The sequence below is a fragment of the Oncorhynchus masou genome, chromosome 8 (assembly GCF_036934945.1).
Source record: "Oncorhynchus masou masou isolate Uvic2021 chromosome 8, UVic_Omas_1.1, whole genome shotgun sequence".
NCBI classification, from domain to species: Eukaryota; Metazoa; Chordata; class Actinopteri; order Salmoniformes; family Salmonidae; genus Oncorhynchus; species Oncorhynchus masou.
In genome coordinates, this window is record NC_088219.1 from 32,605,227 (window position 1) to 32,632,261 (window position 27,035).

The following is a 27,035-nucleotide window of genomic DNA, read 5'->3' on the forward strand; positions in this document are numbered from 1 at the left end:
GTAAACTGCCTGTTACTCAGGCCCAGAAGCTAGGATATGCATATAATTGGAAGCATTGATTGGAAAGCACTCTGAAAATGGTTCTAAAACTGTTAAAACATTGTCTGTGAGTATAACAGAACTGATATGGCAGGCGAAAACACGAGGAAAATCCATCCAGGAAATGGGATTTTTTAAATTTTTCCATTGAAAGCCTATTGACTCTATAACGGTTTAGGGCCCAGATTGCAGTTCCTATGGCTTCCACTAGATGTCAACAGTCTTTAGACATGGTTTCAGGCTTGTTTTCTGAAAAACGACAAAGAATAAGGCCTTTTGGTAAGTGGTCTATGGAATCATGCAGTACTGGTTTGCATGCGTGACTGTGTGCGCGCTCTTCGTTCATTTTCCTTTCTATTGAATACGCTATTGTCCGGTTTAAATTTTATCGATTATTTAGATAATTGACAACCTGAGGATTAATTGTAAACATCATTTGACACGTTTCGACAAACTTTACCGGTACTATAAGGATGTATTCGTCTGCATGTTTTGACTGCCTTTGAGCCAGTGGATTACTGAACAAAACGTGCCAACAAAACTGAGTTTTTGGGATATAAAGAGGGACTTTATCAAACAAAACAACAATTTATTGTGTTGCTGGGACACTTCGGATTGCCAACAGAGAAAGATCTTCAAAGGTAAGTGATTTATTTTATCGCTATTTCTGACTTTTGTGATGTCTTTGATTGGTTGGAAAATGTTTGTATGCTTTTGTATGCATGGCGCTGTTCTCAGATAATCACATGGTATGCTTTCGCCATAAAGCCTTTTTGAAATCTGGCAAAGCGTCTGGATTAACAAGTTAATATTTTAACCGATGTATAACACTTGTGTTTTCATGAATGTTTATTTTTACTATTTTTGTCATTTGAATTTGGCGCTCTGCAATTTCACTGGATGTTGTCGAGGTGGGACGCTAGCGTTCCAATGAGCCCAAAGAAGTGAACTACCACTTCATGGCTCTGCAGTGTCACGAGCCAAGCCGCTATCCTGCTGTTGTGTCGAGTTCCCTCACGGATTCACTGGCTTTTCAGAAAAGTCACTGTCTGGTGACAAGTTTCAATTATCACATTTTGTCCGCCGACATAACTGGTGAAGTGTTTGAATGCCCAGACTGTCGACAGCGGCGCTTTTTCACAGTCTGAGTACTTGTGTTCAGCAGGGTTGAGTGTTTTGCTCACCTAAGCAACCACATGTCTGTCTTGGTTGTATTTTTGGCACAACCCAGCACTAAGACAGTGCTCTGAGAAACCGACTTCCAAAAAGAACAGCTTGTCTTTGTTTGTTGGGGTATACCAGGCAGGGTGCCTCACAAAGCAGGTTTTTCTGAAGAAGGTGGGTCAAAGGCTTTGACAAGTCTGCATAATATTCGAAGAACTGACGGGAGTAATTAAAAACTCCCAAGAAGCTACGCAGTTCATGAATGTTTGTTGACATTTTGATGTGGATTCTGCTAGATTGTGGCAGGATGCCTTCAGCACCCACCAGAAGTCCCACGAAGTTTACCTTGGTCCTGCATCATTGTCTTTTCATATTAGCAAACTTAGCCCCTGTCACCCTGAGTTGGGTATAAACATGGTCCATCTCATTGAGGTGATGTGACCAAGTCTCGCTCCTCATGAGAACATGGTCCACATAGATTATCGTGCCCCTGTAGTCTGCATCTGGCTTTACCTTGTGTAGGAAGATGTTGAAATCTGTGGGGGAGTTCACATACCCGAACCGGTAACGATTGAATGTGAAGAGCTGGTTCGAGAAAGAGAAGGCCAACTTCTGTTGGTCACGAGGGTCAACTGTCATGGTCCAGAAACCATTCGCCACATTGACATTAGAGAAGTACTTTGCATTAGCCACTTTAGGCAAATCTTGGTCAAACTGTGTCATTGGCCAACAAGACAACGGAACCAGCTTGTTGAGTTATCTATAGTCGACGGTAAGACGCCACTTACCTGTTGGTTTCAGAACAGACCACACGGGGGCACTGTACATAGTGTTACATTCCCTGATGATCTGTTTAGCTAATAGGGAATCGATAATCTCTTGTACCGCCACAAGTAGAATTTTGCATTGTCTCACAAATGTAGGAGCTGCTACGGGTGGCGTAGGAATACGCACCACATGAATACCTGTTACCCCACAATCCAGCGAGTCTGTTGAGCAGATCTCTCTGATTTTGACAAACAAGTCCCGCAACTGCTGTTGTTCAATGTCATTGACAAGTGCGTCTGCCTCAGACAGTAGTTGTAGTACCTGCGCATGGATCCCAGGATATGGTTCAGCGATATTGTAAAGGTCTTCATCAAGTGAAGAAGGCGTGTCAATGGTGGGGGAATCATTAGCTGTTATCTAAGCAGTGTGTACTTCACATGCAGAAGGAGAAGTGATATCATCCTCCGTGACGATGGAGTAGATCAACAGCTCGTTTTCAGAATCGACATCCAGCCTGAATGTCGATGCGTAGTCAAGTGGCAATACGGGAGTTATTGTGAATGCTTTTTACGGAAGTGCCCCTTCCTCAACACATAGGTCTTGGGAGGAAGGAAGAGGCCCAATCACAGGAACAACGAGTTCAAAATCGTGGAAGGAGTAGTCAACCAATGTTCCTAGCTGAGTGTACAGAAGAATGGAAATATCTTCTGTACACTCAAGAGGTAAGTTGATCTAGCGTTTAATTCCACTAAAGGTTTCCCATTGATAGCCAAAGTCGAATAGTCGCGGAGAGGGTTGGAGGAACGCAGTGTTGCCTTCCATCCGGTATCTGGGCGCCAGGTTCAGTCTCCCCGAAACCTCTGTGGTTCTCGCCGGTATCACCACGGCGGACTCAGTTATCACCTTGCAAGCTTCAGGAATAGTCTGTCCGGACGCCATTTGCACAGGGTCGAAAGTCAAGGCGTTTTGGGCTGGTTGCGCCAGTGACCAAAGAACTTGGTATATGGTATCAATTTTAAACCCCAACCTAACCAAAATGTCCAATCCCACATAAACTCAGTAAAAAAAGAAACGTTCTCTCACTGTCAACTGCGTTTATTTTCAGCAAACTTAACATGTGTAACTATTTGTATGAACATAACAAGATTCAATAACTGAGACATAAAATGAACAAGTTCCACAGACATGTGACTAACAGAAATGGATAAAGTGTCCCTGAACAAAAGAGTAGTCAAAAAAGTAAATTTAAAGTAACAGTCAGTATCTTGTGTGGCCACCAGCTGCATTAAGTATTGCAGTGCATCTGCTCCTCATGGACTGCACCAGATTTGCCAGTTCTTGCTGTGAGATGTTACCCCACTCTTCCACCAAGGCACCTGCAAGTTTCCAGACATTTCTGGGGGGAATGGCCCTAGCCCTCACCCTCCGATCCAACAGGTCCCAGACGTGCTCAATGGGATTGAGATCCGGGCTCTTCGCTGGCCATGGCAGAACACTGACATCCCTGTCTTGCAGGAAATCATACACAGAACAAGCAGTATGGCTGGTGTCATTGTCATGCTGGAGGGTCATGTCAGGATGAACCTGCAGGAAGGGTACCATATGAGGGAGGAGGATATCTTCCCTGTAACGCACAGACAGAGTTGAGATTGCTTGCAATGATAAGCTCAGTCCGATGATGCTGTGACACACAGACCATGACGGACCCTCCACCTCCAAATCGATCCTGCTCCATAGTACAGGCCTTGGTGTAATAATCTATCCATCGACGACAAACACGAATCCGACCACCACCCCTGGTTAGACAAAACCGCAACTTGTCAGAGAAGAGCACTTTTTGCCAGTCCTGTCTGGTCCAACGACGGTGGGTTTGTTGTGCCCATAGGCGACGTTGTTGCCGGTGATGTCTGGTGAAGACCTGCCGTACAACAGGCCTACAAGCCCTCAGTCCACCCTCTCTCAGCCTATTGCGGACAGTCTGAGCACAGATGGAGGGATTGTGCGTTCCTGGTGCAACTCAGGCAGTTGTTGCCATCCTGTACCTGTCCAGCAGGTGTGATGTTCGGATGTACCGATCCTGTGCAGGTGTTGTTACACGTGGTCTGCCACTGCGAGGACGAGCAGCTGTCCGTCCTGTCTACCTGTAGCGCTGTCTTAGTTGTCTCACAGTACGGACATTGCAATGAATTGCCCTGGCCACATCTGCTCTTCTCATGCTTCCTTGCAGCATGTCTAAGGCACGTTCACACAGGTGAGCAGGGACCCTGGGCATCTTTCTTTTGGTGTTTTTCAGAGTCAGTAGAAAGGCCTCTTTAGTGTCCTAAGTTTTCATAACTGTGACCTTAATTGCCTACCTTCTGTAAGCTATTAGTGTCTTAACGACTGTTCCACAGGTGCATGTTCATTAATTGTTTATGGTTCATTGAACAAGCATGGGAAACATGCAACCCTTTACAATGAAGATCTGTGAAGTTATTCGGATTTTTACGAATTATCTTTGAAAGACAGGGTCCTGAAAAAGGTCTGTTTCTTTTTTTGCTGAGTTTAGATTGAATGTGGGAGGTTCTTGACAACCAGTTAGTAGGTAGTGAGATACCTCCTTGCTTCCAATGCGGAGTGATAGCGCACATATCCCTAAAGTGGTTAATATCGTCTGGGGTACCAAGTGGGAATCTGAACATTTCGGCACCAGGGGTTGGCAGTCAGACACTTTTGAAATGTTGTTGAACCAGGATGCCAGGATGCACAATTGTGCCGTTTAGGCACATGCTGCCTACCAATGGAGGGCAGTATGTATTGGTTGGTGATTCACCCAAGCCACACAGGAAAACCTCATGTTTGGTAAGTTTCCAAGTTGAACTTGTCATTACGTCATCTGCCACAAATGGTGGACTCCTGACCAAGTTTACCGGACGTATGTCAGTTGCGAATGTATAAACATTGTTGTTGGTTGTTAAGGTGTGGCATGTAGCCTTCGACGAAGGTGGTCGAGTCAGCAGAGTGGGCATGGGTATTTATGAACAGACTTGGTTGGTTTTCCAATCCATCAGTGGCACCAAAGGGTCAATCAAATCTATCCCAATCAGCATCTGTTCGGTGTCAATATTAGTAACGTACACCTGGTGGACAAGTGACACGCTCCGAAGTTTAGTTTCAGTAGGAGACGAGGTAGCCTGAGTGAAACCTTTAAGTTTGGTGTTGCAATGTTCCATTTTTAACCAACGTTTGGTTGGGTCCACTGCCTTTCTGAGTTCGTCCAGCAAAGATTGAGATATGAGGGAAATAGTCAAACCCAAATCTATCAGTGCCTCACAGGTCAAACAGTTTTTTCTCGTCATATCCCCAACAAAGTGGAGTGGGTTTGAAGACAGAAGTGGTGGGTTGCCTGTGTCGATTATCGAGACAGACTGCTGTAGCTCGTGACCCAGCGGGTCCTCGATCGGAATGGGAGAGGAATCAGCTGTTTCAATGCTTTTTACCTGGTATGTCGCAACATCTGTTTCAGAGTCAGTAGACAAAGCCTGTTGGCTAGTGTCTACATCGAGGCTGCCCTGGACAGGGAATGAGAGTGAGGGTAAGGGGAAATGGTGAACCTTGACGACTTCGCTAATGGGGTGAATTTCTGCGGGCTTGCTTCCCGGCAATTTCACGCCTAGTCATGGGGACTTATCTTTGTCCTCTTTCTCAAATTTCTTCCTCTGCAGTACATCTCTTAGCAGAGCTTCTAGAGAGCTTATGTTGACGTTTAATTGGATCCTTTATTACGCTTGTTACCCCTGTTCCCTGACCCTTTGAGAGGGTTAAGTGCAGGAATGTCATGGCCAGGTCGACCTCTGCGGGACCTGTTTTGTTGGGGATGGTCGTTATAGCTATCGGTACTGCAGTGGTCGTAGGTGTGGTTACTTTGTAGCTGCCCACCATGTGCGTCATCTTTTCCTGCTTCTGCCCCTGATGCCTCACCCTCTAACTGGAGTGAATGCTCCTTACGCATCACAAAGACTGGGTTTTCCGGGCTCGCTTTTGAAGCATCAAAAGCTGTGCTTGCAAGCTCTCGGAGTGCCAAGATTGGCGAACCAACGTGGACAGTGGGGCCCAAGTAGTTAATGAAGTTGGGATGCAGGTTTGACAGAAACATTTGTTTGAATGGTAATAGCTCTTTCATTCCTGTTTCAGTGAGCATTCCAAAGTAAGTTGAACAAAGCCTATGATAGTAAGCTTGTGGGTGTTCAGTGCGAGCTTGTTTGACAGTGTTAGCCAGCGAGCTGTCGTTTTTGCGGGTCACAGATCCACTGAATTCTATTTTCAAAGCAGTGGAAAGTTTCACGTAGTCGTTTTGCACGTGTTGCTCTTGTAGACGGATGAACCTTGTCACGTGTTTGCTGGACGTTCAATTCAACAGGTAGAGCCTGTCGGCATTGGTAGCGTTTGGGTAGCCATCCAAGGCGTCCTCAATGTCTGCTAAGAACGTCTCGATCTTGTTTGGCTTACCTGGAACGGGGTCAAAGATGCAGAAGCTTTTGACGATTTTGTCAAGTCATTCCGTGCCAAATGCGTGGGGAGCGTCTACTTCATCCTGTGGGGAATTTTGGTCCGAAAGGCCAAGAGGAAAAGGCAAATTTTGGCTTTGTTGGCAAGGAGACGCCATGTTTCCCTGGGCCGAATGGCCAAGAGGAAAAAACAGAGACCCCTGAGGGAGGTAAAGTCTGAAACCTCTTTTCGTCTACATACACTCATAACCCCAAGCTCTGGTTGCAAGCTTGGGTAGTCCTTGGCTATCAGTATCTTTGTCAGCTTTTGTCATTAACTTCCTGGATCTCTCCACCTGTGCCGTCAACTCCGCAGTTTTCAGCTCATGCCTCTGCTGGGCAATGAGGTATTGAACCACTGTCCATCTCTGCCAGTTTGCACAGTTTAAGGCTAAACTGGAGAGAACCTTCACAAATCCTGTGCCTGATGAGAGAGCGTCTGGCACCATTTCTGCTGGTTTTCCACTTATGGCATCGAAATCTAATTTTCAGCCCCTCGCCATAGTTAGGATTTGCATCACTGCTGAGGTCAGTGATCAATCTTTCGGTGGGTGAGGGTTCACTTATTAGTGGGGGAAGGGATGGCAACCCACCTAATAGCTTGCTCATTATTATGATTATCAGTTATTTCAATTTATGTCAAGTTTGGGTTGAGTTGGAAGCTGCAAACACGATTTAAATCAGTTTATAGACATCAATGAATCATCAATTACATTAATGTGGAAGTTGGGCTTTTAATGAACTTGCAAAAGTAATTATTAATTGATTGCTCTTTGGGAATTAAACTTTTAATTCACCTGAACCCGTTGCTGTTTCTAAGTTAATGGGTGAAAGTCTCAATTGGTTAGAACAAATACATTTGGACGTCATCCAAAAGAAGAACCCTGAAAAAGGTTTGTTGGGCGATTCAACTTCCCGGTTAAATCGAATAAGACAATGATATCAAATCAGTTTAAAATTTTATATAGTGTAGCCTGAATTACTTAGAAACAATTATTGCCGATTCATCAATGAGCTTGTAAAATCAAATGTTATTGATTAATCAATGTTATTGATGAATCATACCTCATACCTAGGTTATTTGGGATTTAAACTTTGATTAACCTGAAAGTGATGATGTACTTAAGTTAATGTGGAAAAGTTTAACAATGTCTCTTCGGTTGGCACAAATCAATTTGTGTATTATCCCAATGAACGACCTGAACAGGTAGTATGGCAATTTAACTTATTTATTAAATTGAATGAGACAATGCTATCCAATCAGTTGAGATTGGTTGGATACCATACAGTGTGCCCCATTGTAATAGGTGTGAGAAACGTATGCCACCTGAATTTTTTTTGCAAAAAAATATAAAAAATACTAGCGATTCTTCATCACCAGGGGTCACTGATAGCAAAAAGCTAAAATCAAACAGGGAACAAAGGAAAAACAAAAATGTCTGCTCTCACTTTGTTAACTTTGACATTCACCCTTTCGGCGTAGTTTGGATTTCTATTCTAGCAATGTTTCCGGAATATGCAGAAACATAAATCAATACCCGCCTTGATCTCCTCACGTTACCAAACGTGGGAGATAATGACTTCGCTTCAGTCAAGCAAATATATCTACTAACATTTCTGAAACGGCCAGTACATAGACTCGTAGAAATGAATAATGACCGAGTCTACTCACGCCGAGGGCGAGAGACAGAAATAGCATTTGTTTGGGCCCAACGCTGCTATCGCTTAAAATGCTTAAAACGGTCAGCCCCTATGTCCTGACTCGTAAGCATTTGGCAATTCCCCTATACACACTGACGTCCGTCAGATATACAACCGGAATCAATCTCTCCCTATTCGTATCTGGGTGAAACAAAACAACACCCACCCCACTCAATAATAATGCTTGCGACAGCGTTATTGGTCTATAAGTTCTTGCTACACAATTCCTATGGACTTAAACAGTGAGACCTAGTTTTATCTTAGATTTCCCGCACGGGGCTCCAAATATGTCGTTACGTTTATCATCATTGATGTGATGACATGCTATTCATCGAATGATTAAATTTGTTTATAATTACGTGATTAAATTAATAAGGTAACCATTAACTCAGTAACCTGGGGCACCATGGGAAAAATAACGAGTTGTCATTTCCCAAATTAACACAAAGAATATCAAAATATCAATTTCATAGCAGTCACTAATTAATTAATTTCCTCATAAGTCTCATTCTGAACATTGCATAATTCATAAATTTGCACAAACCCGGGTCTCACTAAATCATTCTGTACCACACAAATTGAGTTAAATATTTTTTTACTAACAAGCTAAATGATAATATAAGATACACATACAGTCTAGGTTAAGGATTATTGATTAGAACTGAATTCAGTTACACAGGTCCCTAGCTGTCCAAAACAACATGACACATTACACAAGATGGAGATTGTGAAAGAAAGTACACGAGAGAAAAGCATGTGGATACAAATGTAAACTATCCTTAGCTTAGCCCTAACACCTTGCCCTGAACTGCCGCTCTTATGCGTCAGAATTATATTGAATGTAATTACTTGAAGGTCTCCGTTGGGTATCCCTTCGTGAGCCGAGTTCCTGATGGGCCCAGGCCTTCGTGGGCCGCGTTCTGCTTTGTGGGTCTTGTTCTTCGGATAGCCAGGTGCAAGTCTCTGATTGTCCACAAGGTGTCACAATGTCCTTTCCCTTAGTTGTCTGGCTCCTTGTACTCGTTCTGGAAGATTGGTCTTCTGAGGATGGCTAATCAGCCGTTGAGATATTCCCAGAGTGGGAATAAAAACAGTGTAGACAAACAATTGCTTGGAGAGAATAACCAGGTGGTCCTGCTTGAATTCCCCTTCTTCGATACAGATACTCAACCGTAGCATTGATTGTTAAGAGGTTCCTTTGTCTTCTTCAACCTCGTGTTGCGTTTTGCGGTCGAATAATAGTAGACCTAGGCTGCAGCACGTGATCTCTAGTCTGATGTGTTAACTCTTAAAACAAATGCTTTATGCCCTGGGGGAAAGAGGGCATTTACATAATTGTGGCACACTCCCCGGGTTCCCTGAGGTGTAGCTAGTTACAAGGCAAGGTGTCAGACAACTAAATTCACAGTTCATCTTCACACAAACATTAATTTTCATCTGGATATTTCCTACACAACACACAGTATGTAAACATAATGTAAATATGATTTAAAGTTACAATGTTTGTCATAACATACTCATTTAACTTTTAATGACATCACAAAATCGACATTCATTTTCATAGGCCAACTGTCCTCATTTTGGTTGATGAAATAGAATGTCCCAAAGTCCATATATTACATGTGATAGGTCTGAGGTAGATACTCCATAAGGGACAAAGACATAACGATATCTCAGAGACCAGAATGGAGTTGGTCTGCTGCATTATAATTTACAACAGGCGTGAGGGGTCATAAACCCCCCCAGACACACCTCTTCCCCCTCTGCTGGAGTGAGGGATATCTCTATAGAGCTGATCCTCACAGGCCAGTCGACTACCCCTCAAAGATAAACTTACAGCAGATTTTGAAAAATGTACACAATGCTTCTGGTGAATGAAAGGATTAGAAACAAATGCAAAATAGATGCAAGTAAAGGCAGATTTATCCATGTTTAGGTATTGGTAAAATGGGTATTGACAACAGATATAAAATACACAATGGGTATCCAGTGGACAATATTTCAGGTGATACATTTTCAATGACAATTAAAGGGGAAACCTGCAATACTTACGGCTGTCCAAATCTTTTTCAATTAACGATATGTACCCATTGATTCTTGAAGAATATAACCATCACATTGATCTCATGGACTGCGAGTCCTCTGTCGCTTAGAGAGTGGTGACATTTGTCCGGCCCTAGTATCCCAGACAGGTTAGGTCCATGTGGAGGGGTGGTCAGGTCAACGCCCTGTTCGTTCCTCTCCAGGAAGGATGAGACCATCCGTGCCTCCTCAAATTCCCTTCTTGCTTGACGGTGCTGTCACTGCTGTGCCAGGTCCTTGGCAATGAATTCCTGTTCCCGTAGAGCTCTACGGGCCTGCACATCCAATAGGTGACAACGTTCGTCAGCCTGTCGTTCCACCTCAATCTGACGCTCTCTTTCCTCAAACGCTAGTCGGACAGCGGTCTGTGAATCGCTGAGGGCTAGTGAATGGCGGCTGCCATGGCCACTTCGAAAGGGGTATCCACTGGTCAAACTCTCACTCCGTCTAGAGTGCCTCGACAATTTCCCATTAGTTAATGGGTGAGCAGAGCCTGCCTCAGGAAGCTGGTCGACCTGTGCGGTGGGAGTTACCTCCTCCATAGGTTCTTCCTGTAGACCACTTTCTCGTCCCAAAGCAGTTTCCGGTCCTTGGCTCTCCGGGGATGGTTGATGGCTGAAACGTACAGTTGATCCATCACCACTGAGCTCTGGTGGGCTTTCCCTTTGATGTGGAAAACTCGACCACATAATAACGATAACCAGGTACTTGTCTGGTTCTTCTGGTGGTTGAGGATGAAGCCTTCCTTGTTGCTTTAGTCTTAGCTCCTGGATCTTTCATTTGTTCCAATACCTTTTCCTCAGCTGCTCTTTCTTCCTCTCTCCTTCCTTCCAGTGGAGACAATTCTTCCTTCTCTCCCTCCATTTCACCTGTCTTTAGCTCAGTCATGGTCCTGCTCGAAGGACAGATTAGTGGAATCTGTGTGGGGAGGAATGGATGAGACTGAGGCAGGAATTCCTTTAACCATAAAGTGGTATATTTACTGGGTAGTCTGTGCTGCATAACAAAGGAAACAGAATAACATGTATCCAATCAAACTGATAACATGTATACAATCAAATTCATAATCAGAAATATCAAATCATAATCATTCATTATTAACATAATTAGGGAATTCAACAAATCAGTTCATTAAGAAGTCAATAGGAATCATCCTTGAGTCATTTATGCTCGTAACTATTAATCATAATCATGAGAATAAGAATAATACAAAAAGTGATCGGTTATTCAATCTATAATCCCCATTGGTTTGATATCAGAATCGATCAGTTCAGCAAACAATGACGTTTCATATTTCACCCTTTCAAGTGTCTTCATATGTACATGTAATTTCATGATATATTAACCATATATTGATGGCATAATTGGCCTGTGATGATCCGTAGGGCCGTGATCATTGACATTACACAATAGGTTTGAAGCGTGCTCTCCAAGCTGTGCTCCGCGGTAATAACTATAAACAATAACTTATGGCCCACTCTCCCGATCGCAACAGATAGTTCAGATGAAAGGTAACAGATTTGGTGGACTTACGTGGATTGATGGACACACAGAACTTCCGGATTAGACGGAGTTAAGGAAGAGAAAGCAGTCAGATCGGAGATTTCCTCCTTTTATGGAGTTGAGATCTGTCGGACATTTCCACCTGACCTAATTAAAGCGCCCCTGGCCAAGCTGAGTAAGTGGCCATGAATTAAAGGATTCTTCCACCAACTCCATGGGCCCTTTCTACAGTACTAGAGATTGTAACTTTAAACCACATTTGTTTCTAATACACAACTAATTTTCACTTGCCACAGTTCATGTGCAGCAGAATTCCATGAAAAAGAAAATTATTATTTGGAGGTAATCATTTACAAAAAAATAAAAATCAGGAACAAGCACCTTGATTGGTTAAAAAGAATAGCTTTTCCCCTCAGTGTTTTAATTTTATATCTCTTCTTAAATCTGGCATCCTCTCTCTTGGTAATCCATCTTCAGGGAGAAGTGACACTACAAGAACAAGGCCGTTGATGTTCTCCACATGGTTGTGTTGACAGTGGGAGGCCTGAGGGGCGGGTCATCATCAGTCACTGACTTCCTCACTCCGACTGGTGGAGATGTTCTCCTTAAGAAAGTGCACACAGGGCCCAGATGGTGCAGGGGTTAAGGGCGCTGTACTGCAGCACCAGCTGTGCCATGAGAGACTCTGGGTTCGCGCCCAGGCTCTGTTGTAACCGGGGGTGACGCACAATTGGCCTTTCGTCATCCAGGTTCGGGAGGGTTTGGCCGGTAGGGATATCCGTGTCTCATCGCGCACCAGCGACTCCTGTGGCGGGCCAGGCGCAGTGCGCGCTAACCAAGGTTGCCAGATGCATGGTGTTTCTTCCGACACATTGGTGCGGCTGGCTTCCGGGTTGGATGCGTGCTGTGTTAAGAAACAGTGCGGTTGGGATGTATATCGGAGGACGCATGACTTTCAAACTTTGTCTCTCCCGAGCCCGTACGGGAGTTGTAGTGAGATAGTAGCTACTAAAAACAATTGAATACCACAAAAAAGGGGCAAATTTTTTTTTTACATTTAAAAAAGAAAGTGCACACAGTAGAGTAGGAGGTAGATAGATACAGTAGCTGTTCCCTCGGAGACCGTCTACATTACCGTCAGCAAATGCAGAACAACTGATCAGACCTACAAACCACCTTTCATCCTAAATTACTACTCATTATGATTAGATTGGTCAGTCTGCAGCCGCCGGCAGCAACATAGTTGGCCTCAAACATGCACTATGTGAAGTAATCTAGCCTTCCGTTGATGGTCTTGCAGCCCGTGACGGAGAAGATCTTCTCGCTCTTGGGGAAATAGACCATCTCTCTGGCCATCTGGTCGACCACGTCCTGGTTAGGCTCCAGGCCCTTGGCGGACATCTCTGCCATGCCACACAGCAGCATATGTCTGTACTCCAGAGGCAGGAAGGGGACAAAGAAGTCAACTAGGTTCTTGTCTATCAGACTAGAGTGCCACAACCCACCTACACAGAGAAAGGGAGGGAGGGACACAGTCATGAGATAGGCAAGAAGAAGCTACCACCAATTGCTTACCCAATCCTCTCAGATGTACACAAGTGCCTAGGGGGTAAGGATAGTCATAAAATGGGCAGGGGCAAGAAAGGTAGATGCACAGAATATAGATATCACAAGTAATCTTTGTATTGAAGGTCTAAAAAGACTCCAATAACATCCCCAGTCTTCTAATCCCAGGCGTAGTAACATAAAGGAGAGAATCCTGACCTTAGACAAACATGTGCATGATTTGTTAAATATAAAAAAAGAGTTACCAAAGTGCATAAGTTAGGCTTCAGCCCTAAAGAAGGACAGCAAAGAGGTGGCTTACTCTTCGTGTTGTTGAACACGGACAGGGAGAGAGCCGGTTCTAAGTCATGCAATGTAATCTCCTCTCGGTCTCGACCTGCTTTCCAGAAGTCCAGGGCCACCTGCGTGATTTTCTCCCCTCCAGCATTGCTATGGAGATGAGCAAAACAAACTAGTAGGTATTAAAGTTGCACTATGCAGAAATTTCCTGGTTGCTAAAACTAATAGTTAGCCTAATTTCAGTTTATGTGACTAAATAAGCTAGTAAAGAATCACTGTACCATCTAAACCACTGTGAAATATATTTTCTACAACTAATAATATTGTTGTTTCAGCTGCTTGAAGCTGGTGTAAAAAAATGAAAATAATCGACACTGGCGTGGCAATTTCCTGTATTACCAAAGGAGGAGAGTTACAAACCACACACCAGTCAGAGTTATACTTAAACTTTATCTTTAATAATATGAGCTTTACCATAGCCCTGTGACTTTCAACAATTCACTATCTATAATGAATTGTTGAGAGTCCCAACATAATGGCAACTGAGATCTTTTATAGCAAAGATACACCCCTCTCAACTTACATGACGAACCACAGATCTTAAAGGAAATGAGAAAGGAGTATCCCTTAGCCAGATTGCATTCGCTATGAATTATCGCTCAGTTTGGTCTCTAGAACGAGGTTCTAATCTTGTTCCTGGTACTTCATAGTACCAAAACATTACTCATCCAAGGCATAACTCAATTGTCAACTCTATATTCTCCCATCTCAAGTAAACCCCCTCTTCTCCCCACTCCTGGACAAGCTCACTGAGGGGAGTGACTTGCGCACAGACATTGTGGAGCCAAGAGATAATTGGTTCCCCCTTAATCATGCCATCCCTTCACATGGTTTAACAGACACATTCACATATGAAAACAATGTTCCATTCTGACCTCTCCCCTCTTTGGGCCCCAGGTGACTGAGCCCAAGCTGAGAAGGGAAAAATGCAACTGCCAACAGTATAGTCCAAAGGGAGACATTCTAATGACAAGTATCTCACATAAGCATATTATATAAATAAAACATCTTACTTATCTATGTTACCCAACTAATTCTGATTCATCCTCCACAACACGAAAACAAAACTTAAGAATGGGAAGCATAGAAATTGAGCACATTACTGATCCACTCGTTCTTAGACTTGCTTCAAGTAGAATGATAGATCTATTACTCACATTTCTATGTGAGTTTGGTCAGGTCGCCCATAAAAGTTGCGTATTGCCACTCTAAGCTGGGTTCAACGTTCTTTTTCTTCCTCACTGGTCCGGACATGGAGTAGTTTCTAAATGCATTAGGTTCATGTGTGGTGATTCTATTTGCTAAATAAAAAATCTGAAGTAACTGAACTTTAGTTTTGGGGGGCCGTATCTGATTGACAGCTGACTTTTAGCTAAGTAAAACCATGGTCACTACAACGAGTCATTAAGTTGTGGGAAAGATGATGGATGTCTAATATATTTGTCTGTATATCCAAAATTTAAAAAAATACATAAGTATCCAAAAAACAACACAGGAATTCTTATCACACACTGCTGGTCTGTCTGGCCTACCTGAGGAAGATGAAGATGGCTTGGCGGTACGAGACCCCATCCAGATTTTCATAGTATTCCAGGTAGGGCTTTATACAGTCGATCAGGCCAGGGTGCATCTTGTCCATCTCGTCAAAGATGAACATGGAACGTGGGCAGTTGGTGACATTGCCTTTGACCCACTGCTGCAGTTGAGACTGAGGGATGGTCACAGCAGTAAAAACACAGACTTATCTACAGCAGTGAAGATAGATTACAAGAAAGCTGCAAAATCTATTTAAAAAAAATTCAGATATACATTACCAGTCAAAGGATTGGACACAACTATTCATTCCACGTTTTTAAATGTTTTACTATTTTCTATATTGTAAAATAATAGTAAAGACATCAAAACTATGAAATAACACATATGGAATCATGTAGTAACCAAAAAAGTGTTAAACAAATCAAAATATATTTGAGATTCTTCAAAAGTAGCCACGCCTTGACAGCTTTGCACACTCTTGGCATTCTCTCAACCAGCTTCACCTGGAATGTGTTTCCAACAGTCTTGAAGGAGTTCCTACATATGCTGAGCACTTGTTGATTGCTTTATCTTCACTCTGCAGTCCAACTCATCCCAAATCATCTCAATTGGTTTGAGGTCAGGTGATTGTGGAGGCCAGGTCATCTGATGCAGCATTCCACGCTCTTCTTGGCATTCCACTCATCACTCTCCTTCTTAGTCAAATAGGCCTTACACAGGCTGGAGGTGTGTTGGGTAATTGTCCTGTTGAAAAACAAAATGGTAGTCCCACTAAGCACAAACCAGATGGGATGGTGTATCGCTGCAGAATGCTGTGGTAGCCATGCTGGTTGTGTGCCTTGAATTCAAAATAAATCACAACAGTGTCACCAGCAAAGCACCCCCAGACCATCACACCTCCTTCTCCATGCTTCACGGTGGGAACTACACACACAGATATCATCTATTCACCGACTCTGCGTCTCACAAAGACATCTCACATTGCTTGTGTTTCTTGGCCCAAGTAAGTCTCTTCTTCTCATTGGTGTCCTTTGGTAGTGGTTTCTTTGCAGCAATTTGATCATGTAGGCCTGACTTACGCAGTCTCCCCTGAACAGTTAATGTTGAGATGTGTCTTTTACTTGAACTCTGTGAAGCATTTATTTGGGCTGCAATTTATGAAGCTGGTAACTCTAATGAACTTATCATCTGCAGAAGAAGTAACTCTGGGTCTTCCTTTCCGGTGGCGGTCCTCATGAGAGCCAGTTTCATCATCGCACTTGGTGTATTTTGCAACTGCACTTCAATAAACTTTCAAAGTTCTGGAAATGTTCCGTATTGACTGACCTTCATGTCTTAAAGTAATTACAGACTGTAATTCATCTTTGCTTATGAGCTGTTCTTTTTAACTAAGTTTATTTTGATTTGTTTAACACCTTTTTGGTTACTACATGATTCCATATGTTATTTCATAGTTTTGATGTCTTCACTATTATTCGACAATATAGAAAATAGTTGTTTTTTTAATATGTGGAATGAGTAGGTGTGTCCAAACTTTTGACTGCTACTGTACATTCCCTATCATATAGAACCCTCAAATCCAAATCTGGACCTTGAAGCCAGTTCCACTGCTTTTTTCTTTTTCATTCTTCCCATCTAACCAGGGACTGATTTAGACCTGGGACACCAGGTGGGTGCAATTAATTATCAGGTAGATCAGAAAACCAACAGTACTCCAGACCTTGTAGATTTGAATTCCACTGATATAGAATATGCACCATAGTGATTTTTTTACAGCCTAATTCTCCATTGAAAATTTCCCTGCCATGGTTACTGGGCATTACACTTCAATATAACAAAATACTTGTTTTACCTTGTAGTTCTCAAGCTGACACGAATGAAGGAAGTGAGTAGAAGTCACAAACTGATGGACGAAACTGCTGGCCATGCCCTTCTTGTAGATGTTCTCAGCTATCAACTTCCTGACTAAGCCCTTCCCTGTGCCAGTCAAGCCATGTAGAGAGAGCACCAGGGGCTTTCTAGGGTTTTTATTGTTCATGAAACCTGTTACAGATTTCTGGATGACTCTGGAGGCAACATGTTGACCAAACAGTTTCTGATCTAGAGCCACTTCCAAACCTGATGACAGGGCAAAAGTCGATTATTAGTGTCAATGAATGGGATGTGCTATGAATACACCACCATTATTTCTATACTAATTATAGGTGGTTATCTTAATAACGTGATTAGTTACGCATATAGAGCACAGCTGCTTAGTAGGCTAGCGGTGCATTAGTTAGCTGTTTGTTCACTCTTACTCGCCCGCCCGCAATTGCTAATAACCCATCCACAACCACCCGACTGTTATGACTTTCCCTCATGGGTGAGGATCAACACATGGATGGCAGACCACCCCCCACCAGAGTTGGAAGAAGAGGGGGAGTGGGGCAGGTTGTATGACTTTAATGACCGATCATAAACTCTCTCCCTCTTGCACTGCAGTATGGAGTCAAAAATCGTTTTCCATATAAACTTTGCCAAGTCAGAAACCACGCCCATGTGAGCACAGACATGATGCCAAAATGATGGAACACCCCTTTTGCCAGAGTGCTTATGAAGTTGTCCTCAAGAAAGTTACATTAGACCAAGCAGGCGGACGGTGTAAACTGGACGTCACGTAATGGTTAAAACTAGAAGACCAGTATACGAAGGTGAAGACGAGACTACACATTCACAGTCTGTAGCTGTACAGTTGAAGTAGGAAGTTTACATACACTTAGGTTGGAGTCATTAAAACTTGTTTTTCAACCACTCCACACATTTCTTGTTAACAAACTATAGTTTTGGTTCGGTTAGGACATCTATTTTGTGCATAACAAGTAATCTTTCCAACAATTGTTTACAGACAGATTATTTCACTGTATCACAATTCCAGGGGGTCAGAAGTTTACATACACTAAGTTGACTATGTCTTTAAAAAGCTTGGAAAATTCCAGAAAATTATGTCATGACTTTAGAAGCTTCTGATAGGCTAATTGACATTTCAGTCAATTGGAGGTGTACCTGTGGATGTATTGCAAGGCCTACCTTCAAACTCAGTGCCTCTTTGCTTGATATCATGGGAAAATCAAAAGAAATCAGCCAAGAGCTCAGAGAAAAAATTGTAGGCCTCCTCCAAAAGTCTGGTTCATCCTTGGGAGCAATTTCCAAACGCCTGAAGGTACCACGTTCATCTATACAAAACCATAATACGCAAGTATAAACAACATGGGACTACGCGGCAGTCATACTGCTCAGGAAGGAGACAAGTTCTGTCTCCTAGAGATGAACATACTTTGGTGCGAAAACTGCAAATCAATTACAGAACAACAGCAAAGGACCTTGTGAAGATGCAGGAGGAAACAGGTACCAAAGTATCTATATATCTACAGTAAAATGTGTCCTATATCAACATAACATGAAAGGCTGCTCAGCAAGGAAGAAGCAAATGCTCCAAAACCGCCATAAAAAAGCCAGACTGCAGTTTGCAACTGCACATGGGGACAAAGATCGTACTTTTTGGAGAAATGTCCTCTGGTCTGATGAAACAAAAATAGAACTGTTTGGCCATAATGATCATCTTCATGTTTGGAGGAAAAAGGAGGAGACTTGCAAGCCCAAAGAACACCATCCCAACTGTGAAGCACGGGGGTGGCAGCATCATGTTGTGGGGGTGCTTTGCTGCAGGAGGGACTGGTGCACTTCACAAAATAGATGGCATCATGAGGTAGGAAAATTATGTGGATATATTGAAGCAACATCTCAAGACATCAGTAAGTTAAAGCTTGGTCGCAAATGGGTCTTCCAAATGGACAATGACCCCAAGCATACTTCCAAAGTTGTGGCACAAAACCCTGACCTCAATCCTATACAAAATGTGTGGGCAGAACTGAAAAAGCGTGTGTGAGCAAGGAGGCCGACAAACCTGACTCAGTTACACCAACTCTGTCAGGAGGAATGGGCCAAAATTCACCCAGCTTATTGTGGGAAGTTTGTGGAAGGCTACCTGAAACGTTTGACCCAAGTTCAACAATTTAAAAGCAATGCTACCAAATACTAATTGAGTGTATGTAAACTTCTGACCCACTGGGACTGTGATGAAAGAAATAAAAGCTGAAATAAATCACTCTCTACTATTATTATGACATTTCACATTTCTAAAATAAAGTGGTGATCCTAACTGACTAAAACAGGGAATTTTTACTAGGATTAAATGTCAGGAATTGTGAAGTTTAAATGTATTTGGCTAAGGTGCATGTAAACTTCCGACTTCAACTGTATATGTAAAATAGTCTAGGAAACTCTAACGTAGACGAGAACACTTTGTGGTACACATCTGTAGTATACATTCTAACGAACACATCCAGAACAAAAGCCTACTTCAAAGGACATTGCGAACTCTGGTGGACAACCAGACTTATACGACCAGAGTCTTACATCACTTGAAAACATCCCACTGAACATGCGAGTTCTACAGAGGGATGACAGAGAAAGACATAGGCATAAATATATACATTGCAATTCTTGTTGAATAAGCGGTCGTTCATGTGCAAAGTATTCATATTCCCATGAGCATATCTTACAAACGTCCTGATAGTTGAATTCCTTTGTCTCTCCCTTTCCCTCTCTTTTGAATCAAGCAGTCATATCAGTTTAGTCCACTGGGAAACGATCATTGCATTGTGTTAGTAACCAATGACTATGCTGTGTGTGTGTGTGTGTATGTATTTCTGTGTGATTATTTAGTTAATAAATAAATAATTAAGCCAATTTGTATATCGCTGATTCATCATTTATGTTAGGGTTCGTGCAAATTTGAAGTCAACTATGTTCAAAATGAGGTACAATTATAATTAATGTTTTTTTGTTTTTTTTACCTTTATTTAACCAGGCAAGTCAGTTAAGAACACATTCTTATTTTCAATGACGGCCTGGGAACAGTGGGTTAACTGCCTGTTCAGGGGCAGAACGACAGATTTGTACCTTGTCAGCTCGGGGGTTTGAACTCACAACCTTCTGGTTACTAGTCCAACGCTCTAACCACTAGGCTACCCTGCCGCCCCGGTTGATTGATGACTAATATGATATCGAAATTCTGATATTCTTGAGTTAATTTGAGAAACGGTAACTCATTAAACAAACTTTTCCTATGGTGCCCCAGGTTACTAATGAGTTAATTGTTGCATGATTAATATAGTCAAGTAATAATTAAACGTTAGGTAATCGATTAGATTAAACAGCATGTCATCACAATGATAGTCACAATACGTGATAACGTGAAAATCCGAGGCCCGCATCCTACCCTAACCCGCTAATATAGAAACTGTGGTGTAGGCTACAGCCAGATGGTGGACTGATTTTTGTCAGGGGGTGCAGGATATTTTTTTGGCCTGATTTAGATAGCTATAGCGGCGTTCGGATACCCATACTTACATATTGTATACTACAATGATTATATACACTTCATACTATTAGTTGATTTTAGTATACTGCAAATGAACGGTATACTTTCATTTGAGTGTACTAGCTCTTTGCTTGTCTACAGGAAGTTGTTGTTGCTATACAACCTCTTTCTAGCCAGTTGGCATAAATTACTAGTTAGACATTTTATGACTTTGGGTGTATTCTTCAATTCAATTTGTAGTTCCAGTGTGCCCATGAATTCAGAGAGTTGTCAGCTTGTCCGTTTGTAAATTCTGACCGTTTCTCACTCTCAGTGCGCACACTGGACGTTCACACCGAAGAGTAGGGTTGATTTGAGCGTTCTGGCCTTACAACGGCAATCAAGCACCCAAGCTAATGTTGGCTAGCTTGCTACCTACTTCCAGACACAAATGAGACCACTCAAACCATTTTACTCGCCCTAGCAGAGCTGGTTCGGCAGTTTTCATGTTATCCATTGGTGACTAACTGTGCTGCTGGAAACAATGACTCTTTTTTTGCCAACGTTTACTGACACTGGCCATATTCAACGGGTGTTGAGCACCCGTAAATCAATTATTCTGTGCTCTGGTACACTCAGACGAGAGTGCTCGGAAATGGGAGCGAAGTCACGAAGGCACCCGAATGTCCATTGAGAAGGCACAACGACTATACCATTTAGCTAAATGACGGGAACAATCAAGTCGTTGGGTAGTTAGTTAGGGTAGTTAGTTGGGTAGTTAGGGTAGTTAGTTGGGTAGTTAGTTAGATAGCCTGTAGTTAAAATACTGGCAAGTTTGATGTATAAGTAGCCAACTAATGTTAGGTGGCTAGCTAACATACCGGTACATACTGATGTAATGATATGCTATGTGGTTCGTAAGGACAGCGTAGCTAACAAATTGTCAGCCAACATAACATGTAAGGTAACTTATTTGAAAAGTCAGAGCCTCAAAAATCCTGCTCGTTTCCTGGATGCCGTCTCATCTTGGTTTTGCCTGAAGCTCACGTTCTAGGGCACGCACAGAGAATATCTTTGCAGTTCTGGACACGTCAGAGTGTTTTCTTTCGAAAGCTATCAATTATATGCATAGTCGAGCATCTTTTTGTGACAAAATATCTTGTTTAAAACGGGAACGTTTTTCATCCAAAAATGATATAGCGCCCCTAGAGTTTCAAGAGGTTAATGCATTCAATATATTTGTATTAGTCATTTACCATTAGTTCTTATTGTCGGAGTGGACATGTGTTTGGCAGAACTCACAACCTATGCTACACTTGTGAGAAACAAGTTTTTTTTATTTCATTACACTTACGAGTTGTCAATTTATTCATTGTCTTTTGTTTGAAATGCTCCTGTCAATTTTGAGTAAGGACAAGCACCTAATTACACATATAGAAGTGGGACTAGTCTACCTGGCCTGCATGCAAATGTAGGGCTATAAATGTGCCCATTTGGGGATGTCTGATGGTATTTCTGATGTCTTAACTCAGCCCCACTAATGAGCTTTGGAGCTTCTCAAAGTAATTTTTCTTCACCTCAAAACAGCAAGTAAACAAAGTCTGTTTTTACAATCAATTGTGAATGACAATAGGTTCTCAAAGTATTTGTACAATATTTTCAGCTCTCCCTTTCGATAACCAAAGTGAAAAATGTAATGTTCTGATCCAGTGGAAATGTCATAAAATACCTGATTACTTCTTATCCCTTGCACAAAAAGACTACAACTGTGTCTGTCTCGAGATCACTGGCACTGGAAACTGAGGGCCTAGACTATTTTATACAATGTCTCAAGTTTGCTAGTGTAACAGTATAGACTTTACGCCCGTTACCTCGCCGCGAACCAGGGACGCTCTGCACACGTCAACAGTCACCCTCGAAGCATTGTTGCCCATCGCTCCACAAAAGCTGTGGCCCTTGCAGAGCAAGGGGAACCACTACTTCAAGGTCTCAGAACAAGTGACGTCACTAATTGAAACACTACTAGCGCTGACTATCTAGCCATTTCACATCGGCTACACTAGCACAAGTTTTTGGGCGACACAGTTGACAGTTGATACAACGTTTCAAAATCGTTGCAGACAAACCATTCGTAGCCAGTGTAATTTATAGGATATTTATTTTTATTTTCTACCTGCCGGCTGTAATGTTTGTATGTGTTGGCTTTATGTAGGTTATTATTACATAGTTGGCAAATGGCAATAAAAGTAACCTTTAGATTTGTATAATTTTCATTTAGATTTAGATAGAATGTAAATTAACCACAGACAATGATTTTGAGATACAAAGACTATAATAAATTAAATGAACCTGTTCCACAAAATTGCATATGAAAATCATAACTGGCACGAAAATTGGTAGAAATGGTAGAATAAATTGGCACTCCAAATGGAGAAGGTTGCCGACCGCTGGTGTAGTCTATTACCGGAAACTTCAGGAGTATAACAGCAGAATCTGTGAAAGTCAGCAGGAGAAGGCGGGTCATGAACAGGTTTTTTTTCTTCTGGTTAGGCTATCTTGGTCTCCAGCTCCCTTTGAGTCATTTGTGTGTCTTCTTTTGTCTAATCAAACAGTGTGCTAAAAGCAGATGACTAGTTCAGTACTTACAGTTGATTTTATTAACACTCATAGGGTGTGTCTATATATGGAAAAATACACGTTTAAAACATGTATTAATAGATTGCTCAAAAGAAAATACTACTCTTGGTTTACCGGGACCGGTCCTAGTAGAAATGCAGTAAATGAGCTATAAATGCCCAAAACCATTCTGAGGGAGGACCCCCTCTATGACTATGTCCCCCCACTTCTAAAACCAAAGTTGCACCCGATGTAAAAACTATAAGAGGCACTGATTCAGTTGTTCCTAACTCACTTCATAACTTATATGCAGCCTATAGATATAAACTGCACAAGACTGAAACATTTATGGATTTAAGGTATCGTTTTCTCAAGCCGCCCGCCTACCACCCGAACTTCCTCCACACAATATTTAACGATCCTAAAGTCAACCCTCGTTTTCTAAAGTAGGCCAACGGTATATTGGTGGAGATCGATAAGCAATTGGAAGATTACAACGCAAAGACTGACTGTGTCTACACGATCAAATAGCCTAAGTAAACCACGTTAACACATCAACCATTTAATATTTAGCTGTGCACATACCTGTTGAATTAAAAGTAATCCATTTTGAATCGCAACTTTCACCATATACATAATTGTACATTTTCCGCCCCACTGCTGTAAATCCCAAACCGACAAATGTGGTTGAGATTGGTTCGAACGCGTTCACAAAAACATTCGATATCAAGACATAAAATACGAAAAAGCTTTTGTATGTTGCTTTCATTTTCACTTCAAATAAACATGTAGTTAGCTACCAAGTTTGTCATTTAGGAGTGCAAAGACGTTAGAAAGAATGCAAAACAGCTATTTCCTCCTACGTATTCATTATGCAACACCAACACAGCAAAAACTAATCTGTAGCAAAATTGTCGTCACCAGGTATAATCCTGCGTTTACATACTAGTCATGGATCAAATCATTCTGCTGGTGTTTTGACACTTATTCACAAGTTTAAAGGTGACATTCTAGAATCCACATTTTCACAAGAGGGCAGATGGGTCATAGTAACTGTTAAACTTGACTATGCTATTTTCATCATCTGTAATGTATACCGATATAACTCACACGCTCCTAATAAGACCCTTTTTACCCAATGTACCATGAAAGTACAGAATTTAAACAACAAATACTCTGAGGCTTTTCTAATTATTTCAGAGGATTTTAATGAAACACCTGATGCATCTGCTGATCGTTTTCCTCCTAGAACGGATCTGGCAAAGGGCGCCTTTGTAAGGTCAAGAGCCAAATGGATTGAAGAGGGGGAAAAAAAACACTAGTTACTTTTTTGCAATTGAAAAGAGAAACTACAAAAAAAATCTATAACTGCACTCAAAATGAACCATGCTTTATGCAAAGATCCCATTACAATATCATCATTTGTCAATTCATTTTATGAAAACCCTTACAACTCTCAATCTCAGGAAGATGGTTGTGAAAGTTACATTTGCCACATTCAGAATTGTGTCCCTGTAATTGAGGATGATTTCCACTCAGTTTGCTATTCACCTGTGTCAATTGGAGAAATTAGAGAGGCTCTGAATTCAATGAAAAAAGGGAAATCACCTGGCCCTGATGGCCTGTCAGTTGAATTCTATAGACAGTTTTGGGAGTTACTAGAAGACCCGATTTTCAATATGTTTCAAGAAGACCCTTCTCTCATTGACAATTGGAGACCAATTACTTTATTAAATACTGATTACAAATTGATTGCTCTGCTTTATGCCAAAAGATTACAGAAAGGAATTAGATACCATTATAAATGAGACTCAAACAGGATTTATGAAGGGCCGTCACATAAGCTCTAACATTCGTTTAGTCTTGTACCTTGTAGATTATTCAGATGCAATTGACTCAGATGCGGTTGTCCTATTTCTGGACTTCTGTAAAGCCTTTGACACAATTGATCATGAATTTCTCTTTAGGTCTCTTAAACTTTTTGGATTTGGTGAACATTTTATTAAAGTAATTTGCATGTTTTACAAAGATAAATAGTTATGTGCTACTAAACCTTACTTCCAACATATTTAGTATCGACAGAAGTGTACGACAGGGATGCCCAATTTCGCCATTTTTATTCATTTTGGTTGTGGAACTTCTATCTCTAGATATTCTGAATGATGCAAATTTGTATGGCTTAACCATTTTTAACAAAGAAATTAAAATTTCCCAACTGGCTGATGATACTACTCTTTTCTTAAGAGACAAAGACCTGGTCGCACATGCCCTTAATGCTATAACTGCATTTTCTATTGCATCAGGATTAAAACGGAATGTTTCTAAATGTGAAATCTTATGTTTATTTGACTCTGATGATAACGAAATTGAAAATATTCCTGTAAAGGACTGTGTTAAATATTTAGGAATACATCTGTCAAAAAACCACTTAGTCAGACAACATTTGAATTTCTCTCCTAAAATTAAGAGAACTGAAAATATATTTAATAATTGGCTACAAAGAGATCTTTCTCTACTTGGGAGAGTACTTCTGTCCAAGGCAGAGGGACTGTCTCGTTTTGTGTACCCCTCATTATTGTTATGTGTAAATCCAGCTACTTGTAAAGAGATCAATAAGACCTTTTTTGACTTCATCTGGAAAAATAAGTCTCACAAACAAAAAAAAATATGTCCTTTCTAACCAAAGAGCTGAAGGCGGTCTAGAAGTGTTGGACTTTGTTGACATAAATAACACTTTCATGATAAACTGGTTGAAAAAATGTTTGCTCGATACTGATTCAATATGGTATTTCATTCCAAATAATGTGTTTAATAAATTGGGAGGTCTTCAATTTTTACTGAAATGTAATTATATTCCTGAAAAATTACCTGCTAAATTGGCTAGGTTTAACCAACAAGCTTTACTGGCCTGGAAATTATGTTTCCTGCACAATTTTTCCCCTCATAAAGCTCTTTTGTGGAATAATTCAGACATAACTGTAAGGAATAAGTCATTGTTCTTCCCCAGCTGGCATGAGAGGAATATTGACTTTGTCCTTGATATTTTTCAACAACAAGGGTAATATTCACACATATGAACAATTTATAACATTGAAAGAGTTTCCAATACCTTTCAGAGAGTTTATTTCTGTGATCAAAGCCGTTCCCAGTGGTCTCACTACACTTATGTAAAGTCATCTTAATTTTGGGAATGATCACAAAGTTTATCCAGAACTCAGATTGGAAGGCATGGGCTTACTTGAGACATCTTGTTGTAATAAATATATAAGACAAATTCTTCATTCACAAAACCAACATACACCGAGAGGAAAGTTTTTCTGGAACATGCTTATTCCTGACATTGTCTGGAAAAATGCGTGGTTAAGACCTTACAAATACTGTATACCAAACAAAGTTAAGGAAGTGCACTTCAACATTTTGCATAAGATATATCCATGTAATTCTATGATGTCCAAATTGGTGGCTATTGATGATATCTGCATTTTCTGTGAAAAAGAAGGTGAGAATCTGTCTCACTTGTTCTTTGAATGTACATTTGTGTCTGAATTTTGGGAAAACCTTGCAAAGTATTTATTTATCATTATGAACACTGCCTATAATTTTAACATAAAATATATAATATGTTACTATTGCAATGATAACAAAACCACTGAAATGATTGTTAATTGTTTTTATTCTTGTTGCCAAATACTTTATATACAAACAAAAATTCCAAAATTCTATACCAAAATTACCAATTTTACTGATTGAATTTAATTATCTTATTAAAACACCAACTCTAGTGAATAACAAAA

The 27,035-nt window shown here is 41.3% G+C and overlaps 1 protein-coding gene across 1 annotated transcript; it reads right to left on the bottom strand.

The window, feature by feature from the left end:
• Nucleotides 1–8,776: 8,776 nt before the first annotated feature.
• Nucleotides 8,777–24,185, bottom strand: LOC135544543 (torsin-1A-like). Its single transcript, XM_064972238.1, has 5 exons — nucleotides 23,827–24,185; nucleotides 17,077–17,342; nucleotides 15,221–15,396; nucleotides 13,651–13,778; nucleotides 8,777–13,288 (listed from the first exon to the last, which is right to left on the bottom strand). Exons 1-5 carry the CDS (start codon nucleotides 24,008–24,010, stop codon nucleotides 13,044–13,046), a joined length of 999 nt encoding a protein of 332 aa, XP_064828310.1. The 5' UTR covers nucleotides 24,011–24,185; the 3' UTR covers nucleotides 8,777–13,043.
• Nucleotides 24,186–27,035: the final 2,850 nt, after the last annotated feature.